The sequence below is a fragment of the Culex pipiens genome, chromosome 2, assembly GCF_016801865.2.
Source record: "Culex pipiens pallens isolate TS chromosome 2, TS_CPP_V2, whole genome shotgun sequence".
Taxonomy (NCBI): Eukaryota; Metazoa; Arthropoda; class Insecta; order Diptera; family Culicidae; genus Culex; species Culex pipiens.
This window is the reverse complement of record NC_068938.1, coordinates 24,152,104-24,160,088: the sequence shown is the minus strand read 5'-3', so window position 1 is coordinate 24,160,088 and position 7,985 is coordinate 24,152,104. Positions and strand designations below refer to the sequence as shown.

The following is a 7,985-nucleotide window of genomic DNA, read 5'->3' as shown; positions in this document are numbered from 1 at the left end:
TGTAAAGAACTGCAAAGTTCATGTAAAAAATCTTGATTTTTCATAAATGCATCCATTTAGATAAACTTTTTGCGCGCCATCTACACGTCATCACGCGAACCCGTACACTCGAGTATCACTTCTTTCGCATCACCCTGTTCTTCTGACAGCCTGCTGTTCGTCGTTCAGCACCACCCTCCGGCAATGTTTTTGTTTTCCTCCCTCGAACCGGCTGACAGCTAGAAATTTGTGACATAACGCGTGCGGGCGCAGAAAAACATGCGAAATTCGGTTCAGCAATTTTAATTTGCAAGTTTTTCAAAGAAATCAAGTGAATTAACCAGTGCTCTACGATGAACAACCTGTGCCGTTCGGTGTCCAAGCTGCCCGCCCATCCGGCGTTCCGGATCGCGACCGGAAAGCGCCTCTTTGCAACGCAAACTGTCCGCCGCCAAAGCACCTCGACGGAATCGAAGGAGAAAATCGTCATTCCGGCGCGAATCGAACGCGGTCCGACGGACATCCTGAACGCCCTGTCCAGCACCGTGGGTTACGATCCGACGGCACCGCACTACAAGTACCACGACGACCCGTACCTGATGCCGATGTCGAACGTGGGCAAGAAGACGTTCGCGATGGCCCAGGAGGCGGGCCGGAAGGCGGCCCGCTGGATCCGGCAGGAGAATGCGAAGCTGTTTCGGGTAATTGAGTCTTTGTTGTTTTGATTTCAAGAGGATGAAGGGGAATTTATTATTTCAGCACCAAGAAGCGGACCCGCCAATACCGGCGTTTGCTCCGACGATGGTTTACACCGAGGAGAGTCAGGTCGAGGAAACGGACCTGCGTCGGTTGATTGAGAACGTAGAGGTGCAGGACGCCATCCTGGTGTACAACCTGTTGAAAAAGAACAACATCGAGGTTGGACAGGAGTTGAAGCAATCGCTGCTGGAGTTGGTTTGCTTCTTCAACCACGAGGAATCGCTGGAGGAGGAGTACATCGAGGAGCGTTGGTTCCGGCAGGGCGTTACGGAGAAGGGACGCCAACGCAAGACGTGGAAGGATTTTGAGCTGGCCGAGCAGCTGTTCCACGAGGTGGAGGAGAAGCGGCCGGAGCATTATTGCGTGCTGATTCGGGGGATGGCCAAGTATTATCAGGTAATTGACAAGTGATTTACTTAAATTTGCCAAGGTTATACTTATATTCTGATTTAAAGAAAATAATTGAAGTCATCTATTCATGAAAGTAGTTTATATTTTTTTTATTTGACTCGGATTGTTATTTTCAGTACAAATATTACTCGAAAAAATTGTTTTTCCATAATTTTTGTAATGGTTCTAAATAATTATTTAAAAAAAATACGCTATTGCAGATGCTGAATCATTTCTAAAAACCATTTGTGATATTTTTTAAAATTTTCATGCTAAACCTCAAAACATAAAATAATAAATTAGTAGGATGAATCGACTGTGGAACCAGAAATATAACATAGGAGCAATTCTCTACGAAATCGGTCTCATTTTTGAATTTTAATTTTGGTATTTTTTAATACGGCTGAAACTTTTTATGGTGCCTTCGGTATGCCCAAAGAAGCCATTTTGCATCATTAGTTTGCCCATATAAGTTTCCGTACAAATTTGGCAGCTGTCCATAGAAAATGATGCATGAAAATTCAAAAATCTGTATCTTTTGAAGGATTTTTTTTATCGATTTGGTGTCTTCGGCAAAATTGTAGGTATGGATAAAGACTACACTGAAAAAAATGATACACGGTAATAAAAATATTGGTTATTTTTAGTTTCACTTTTTGTCACTTAAACTTGATTTGCAAAAAAAAAAACACTATTTTTTTTATGATATGTTTTAGGTGACATTTTATGATTTTATAAATATTTTTTCAAATGTGAATAACTGCGATTATTTTCAAAAAAGTTACCTGAAAATGGGTATAATTTACACTTAATCAAAATTTCATTAAAGTTCTTTTTGATTGCAAATTCGATCGAAAAATACAGTTGAAAATTTTTTGCGACCAATATTTCGATTTTTTGAAAAAATCAGTATTGATTTTTTGCACACTGGAAATTTCTGAAATGTTGGCATTTGAACATTTGAACCTAAAACATATCAAAAAATTAAAAATAGTGTTTTTTTGCAAATCAAGTTTTAGTGACAAAAATTGAAATTAAAAATCACCTTTTTTTACCGTGTATCATTTTTTTCAGTGTAGTCGTATCCATACCTACAACTTTGCCGAAGGCAACAAATCGATCACAAAATTCCTACAAAAGATACAGATATTTGAATTTTTATGAATCATTTTTGTATGGACAGCTACCAAATTTGTTTGGACAAACTAATGATGCAAAATGGCTTCTTTGAGCATACTGAAGGCACCAAAAAAGTTTCAGCCGGATTGAAAAATACAAAAAAATCGAATGATCGAAATCTCAGAGAATTGCTCCAAGTCAAGAATATTTCCTGAGAGTGTAAAGATTTTAATTCAGAATTTAATAGAAAGTCTTTTAAAACAACTGCTATTTTTAAAAGCATGGGAAAAATCTTTAGCGTTCAAAAAATGATCTTCTAGCGATCTTCTTCTTCTTCTCATGTCCATTCGACCTTTAATTTTTTTAGCAAATCTTCAAGTTATTTAAATAAATATTAGCAAACTGGCAAATTCAAGTTAAAAAAATTATGACACATTTAACATTAAAAAAAAACCTTGTTCCTTTCTCAACGTGTTGAGAATTCAGAATTCTAAGTAAAAAAATAATACATGATTAAAATTTTCATAACTTCCGAGTTAAACTGTTTTTTTTTTTTTTACTTTAATTTTAAATTTATAAGAAACATCGTATTATCTTGGAAAGAATATATTCAGAGTGTATCAAGCTTGATCGTAACTTCCACTGGCAAAAAACGCACTTTAATACAAATAATCACTTTTAGGTGGGTACATAGTAAAACAAAAATGGAGCTTTTCTTGGTTTTAAATTATTTCGTTCATCTGAAAATTAAGTTATACAAACTTTCTCGAAAAAAAAAAAGATTTTGTCTAATATTTATAAAAGGTAAATTATTCAACATTACCTACTTCTTTTTGAAATGTTAGAGTCGATTTGAAAAAATCAGAAAATATGAATAATTTTTCTTTATTTAACTTTCGACGTCAATAGACAAAACACTTTGTGATTTAGTTTTAAGCTTTTCTGTTTCTATCCTTTTCCTAAGCAAATTTAGAAGTTTATTTTTTTTTATTTTTCCTTCTCTTGAATAATTCACTGTTAGAATATCCAATTACGTCAAAATGAACTACAGTACAAATCAAAGTTGAAAGGAATTCCAGAACTCTAATAGGGGAAATAAACCCATTTTAAGCCTGATAAGCGGTCTTGTTTGAATGATGTTGGATAATCTGGCGTGTTCCTTGAAATTCAGTAAAACCAAGTACACCAACGAGTAGAGCAACTTTTTGTGAACATTTCTGTTTATTTTCACTTTTATTAAAAGTTATGCTATTCCTTTTACAAGCATTTTAAATAAATATTTCAAAAACGCATTCTAATCAGTCGAGTGCATTGGGCAACGCCCATTTTTCTATTTTAAGCTTAGTTCTTTTTTTCTTCCGAGTCTGCTTCGTGCTGCCAAAATTGATGAAATTTTGAGCGAACACACACGAAAAGTAGCATTTATAGAGAAAGTTTCCTGGCAACACCACAAGCGCTGCTGGTGGTGTTGGTGGCCACCCTTTGTTCTTTATTTGCCTTCGCTTCTCGCTCGGTTTTCTTCAGCCTTCGATTGGAATGGATGGTCAAAATTGAAACGTCAAAAGACTTAGCGCGTTTGTTTTTTGATGGCGCTTGCTAATTATTTACATGTTTCGGGATTATTTTTTAAGTGAGTGACTAACTAATGGGCAAAAGAACATGTTGCCGGTAGTTGGAAGCAATTTTATATCTTAAGCGCTTTGAAATCGTTAGCGCAAGTGAAAAGATATTGATGGCGACTTTCGTTAGGCAGTTAACCTCTGATCTTGCGTGTGGATGTGTGTGCCACCAAAATGATGAGAAATTGTGCATTAAATTTGATCTTTTTGGCCATTAAGTGGCATACATTTGCGTGCTTACTCAAGGCGGTGCTGTTGCTGGTATGTTTACAGCCTAAATAGTATTTTTGGAGCTTTAATCGAGCATCAAACTCTCCATATGACGAAGATAGGTGTTTGATTAGAAAGGGTATATTTCCCCTAGGTTATAAGAAGTACGGAATTGTGAATTGATTATTTACTAATAAAATTAATTGAATGGAATTCTTTTTTTTAACATTGAAAATACGGCTCAGTTGTTCACTTCTATTACGGACTTCAGCTTAGTCTTCATACAGACATTATAAATTGCCTAAATCGGATCTGTGATGCATTATCTGTGGTTATGATTTAGATCTCTTTTTAAGAAATAATATAGACTAAAATCTTCAGAAGCTTTTTAGAATGACTTAAACTAACGTTTCCACTTTCTTTGTTGACAATTAACTTATATTGTTTTGATTCACTAATTCCATTCTCGATGTTTTAAGTAAATGAATATTTGGACTTAAATGAATAATTGAACATTTTGGACTAATGAATATCACACAACTGTGCATTTATTCTAGAGTCAGATCCATACAGCGTCAGTGTTTATTTGGTCGAAGTGTACTAATTCATTGGCAGATCTGATTCTAGTTGTAATGTACGACAAGACTACTGACGGACGTGACAGGACGAGGGCCCAGTTTAGAGGTTTCAACATCAACGATGTGCGGCTGGACCACCCTCCCAAAAAAAAAAAAAAAAAATTCATTGCCTCCTTTTGCGGTGTACTGTTTCCGTCATTTCGTCAATACTTCGCTGCGGTAGAACAAATAATGACGGCTTGTAAATAGTTTTAAGACAAACCTTCAAAAACTACAGAGACAGATCGGGAATAAGAAGTCGTTTGTTTGATGTCCCAAGAGGAAAAGAGACACGACTCGTGGTTGCAACTTTATTTATACTTTTTTTTTCTTTTGTTGGTATTGGTGCGTTTTGATACGATTTTTAGTGGACACGCGAAACAGAAGTTTTTTTTTCTAAGTCAGGTTTTCTTGATTCGTTCAATAGCCAGTGGATTTTGACAGTTATTTGACGGTCAACACAGCCTACTTTAATTTTCAATAAAAATCGTTTCTTTCTCATGACATTTTCAGGTCGAAAAAGCGTGGGCCCTGTACCAGGAGACGATCGAGAAGAAGGTCCTGCTGGACACGACCACGTTCAACAGCCTGCTGCAGATCGCTTCGTTCCTGAAGGAAAGCTACGACATGCGGTGGGATCTGGTGTGCGAGGTGCTGACCACGATGAAGAACCAGGGACTGCGGCCGAACGTGGGCACGTTGAACGCGGTGCTGCAGACCATCACCACGATTGGCGGGTACAACCATCCGCGGAGTTACGCGCTGAAGACGCTGGCGGAGTTCAAGAAGCTGGGGGTTGAGCCTTCGCTCGCGAGTTGGTACTACATGTTGGCGATCTTCTGTCGCGAGCGGGGACCGACGAGTCACATTCTGCACGATATCATGAACGAAATTGAGGGGAAGGAGTTTGGGATTGTTGATCCGAAGGATACGTTCTTCTTCGTGACGGCCATGGACGTCTGCCGGAACCATCTGCACGACAAGGACTTGGCGAAGAGGGTCAACAAGTTGCTTCACCACAAGGACAACTACAACCTGATTGGAGATTCGTACAAGGAATCAATCTACTATCGTCACTTCTTCATGGTTCTGTGCAGCACGGAACCGCTGGAAACCTTCATGGAAACGTACCACCTGCTCGTCCCGAACGTCTACATTCCGGAACCGTCCGTCATCGAAGAAATCCTCAAATCCATCGACGTCAACTGCGCCATCGAGCACGTCCCCCTCCTCTGGTCCCACATGATCCAATTCGACCACACAAACCGCGAGAACCTCCTTCTCCTCCTGCTCCAAATCATGATCACCAACCCCCCGAAAACCCCCGACCTCGTCCAAAAGTTCACCGCCATCGCCTGGGACATGTACACCCGCCTCGAGGAACAATCCGCCCTGGCCGGAACGCGCAACCAAAAGTCGTCGGTCGCCCTCTCCGGAGCCCTGCTCGGCGACATCCTCCTCCTGGTCTGCCGCGGTCGCGAAGAGTTCGAAAAGGCGCAAACCATCTTCGAGAAGCTCAACACCGAGCAGAACTCGATCGTCGGCGATCCCAAGGTCGAAGCGATGCGATCGTTCATCCAGTTCTGCATCGACGAGCGCAAGCCCAGCCTGGCGATCGGGGCGCTGCAGTACTGTGCCGAGAACGGGTTCCCCGAGAGTGCCGAGCTGGGCCGGAACATTGTGCGGTCGCTCACGCTGGACGAGGTGCATTTGGGGAAGATTAAGCGGTTGGTCGGGGCGGAGGTGCTGAAGCCGGTGGAGGAAGTGGCGAAGTAAGTTGGGATTTGAGAGTTGTAATTAGTGGAAAATAAATGAAAACTTCAAATTGCGTCTTATTTTACCCGAAAAAAAAAAAGAAATCCAAGTTGGAGATGCGGGGCATCGATCCCCGTACCTCTCACATGCTAAGCGAGCGCTCTACCATCTGAGCTACATCCCCATAAAATTTTGAAATTGTATCGCACCATCTGATCGTAGAATTAACGTATGTAACGAAAGCATTTAACAAAAAGCACACGCCCAACGTGAGGCTCGAACCCACGACCCTGAGATTAAGAGTCTCATGGTCTACCGACTGAGCTAGCCGGGCAGTTGTGAATGAAAGTAGTTGATCTGATTTTATGAAGCGTACATGATTTTATTTCCAAATTTTCTTAGAATTTCTGTAGATATACTTTTAAAATACATCATGAGAAAAATTAACAAAGCGATATTTTTTTAAAATTTTCAACAGCTTTTTTCATGTGTTTTTATGTTTATTTGGATTAATAATCATTCCAATTTTTTCTCTTCCCGCCATCAGACCCCTAATGTTGATTCATCAATGTTCAATTACAAGTTCTGAATAGAGCAAGGTTCAATCGAAAGTTTTGCAAAACAATTTGTCAGCATAGTAAAAATACAAAAAATGGGTAGGAAATTTATAAAATCCTGTCCAATATACGTGCTCTATTCTTCTTGTTAACTTATTGAACAACATTTGACGAAATTAATCAAATATTTGAATTATCAACTGAATTTGCATTTATTGGCTTTCAAAATCAAAATGAGACTCGCCCCCGGGTGGACTCGAACCACCAACCTTTCGGTTAACAGCCGAACGCGCTAACCGATTGCGGCACGAAGGCGGATGCTTGAAAAATGTTAATTTGTGTCAACATTATTTGTTTCTATAACACTGATACTTCAAAAAACTTCTGAAAAAAAATCTTTACTAGTTAGCAGAGCGTAGTTTCGATCCACGGACCTCTGGGTTATGGGCCCAGCACGCTTCCACTGCGCCACTCTGCTCACATTGGATGAAGTTAGCTTATGAGAATTTTTTGACTTGTCAAAAATCGGTATAATTTCCACTAAACACCGTCAATCGATGAATTGAATTAGGTCAGCGATCTTTTTTTAATTAGTTTTGCCGGTTTTGACTTAAAACAATAAAACGTTTTCCTCATGATCTACAAAAAGAGCTTGCTTCCTAACTTGTGTTTAAGCTACATACAATTACTTCAAAATTAAAAAAAATGCGTTTTGGAAGCTTTGATAAAGATGAGCTGAAAATTTAATATTTTATTTTTTTTTTCATTGGAAAAATTTGTGTGTTTTGAATCATTTTTCAGATTTTTTATATATGCAATGTTAAATGCATGGAACAGATTTCTTCATCAGAGTTCTTGAAAACCATTTTTCTTATTTGATCAATTTCTTATTGGAAGTCATTCAATAGTATAAAGCCGTGACTTTCATCCTTTTTTCGATCGATTCCAATCTAGGATTTTTTTAAATGGGTACTCGCCGA

General features: G+C 39.0%; 1 protein-coding gene and 4 non-coding genes across 5 annotated transcripts; 1 reads left to right on the top strand and 4 right to left on the bottom strand.

Annotated features, from left to right (window-relative positions):
* Positions 1-208: 208 nt before the first annotated feature.
* Positions 209-6,518, top strand: LOC120419018 (protein PTCD3 homolog, mitochondrial). The gene is made up of 3 exons (XM_039581585.2): positions 209-680; positions 739-1,134; positions 5,207-6,518. The coding sequence occupies exons 1-3, from the start codon at positions 333-335 to the stop codon at positions 6,467-6,469; spliced, it is 2,007 nt and encodes a 668-aa protein (XP_039437519.1). The 5' UTR covers positions 209-332; the 3' UTR covers positions 6,470-6,518.
* A 41-nt stretch (positions 6,519-6,559) lies between these two features.
* Positions 6,560-6,632, bottom strand: Trnaa-agc (transfer RNA alanine (anticodon AGC)). Its single transcript has one exon. It is a non-coding gene; the product is annotated as a tRNA-Ala (tRNA).
* Positions 6,633-6,709: 77 nt separating this feature from the next.
* Positions 6,710-6,782, bottom strand: Trnak-cuu (transfer RNA lysine (anticodon CUU)). The gene has a single exon. It is a non-coding gene; the product is annotated as a tRNA-Lys (tRNA).
* Positions 6,783-7,246: 464 nt separating this feature from the next.
* Trnan-guu (transfer RNA asparagine (anticodon GUU)) lies at positions 7,247-7,320 on the bottom strand. Its single transcript has one exon. It is a non-coding gene; the product is annotated as a tRNA-Asn (tRNA).
* Positions 7,321-7,411: 91 nt separating this feature from the next.
* On the bottom strand, positions 7,412-7,483 carry Trnam-cau (transfer RNA methionine (anticodon CAU)). Its single transcript has one exon. It is a non-coding gene; the product is annotated as a tRNA-Met (tRNA).
* Between the last annotated feature and the right edge of the window lie 502 nt (positions 7,484-7,985).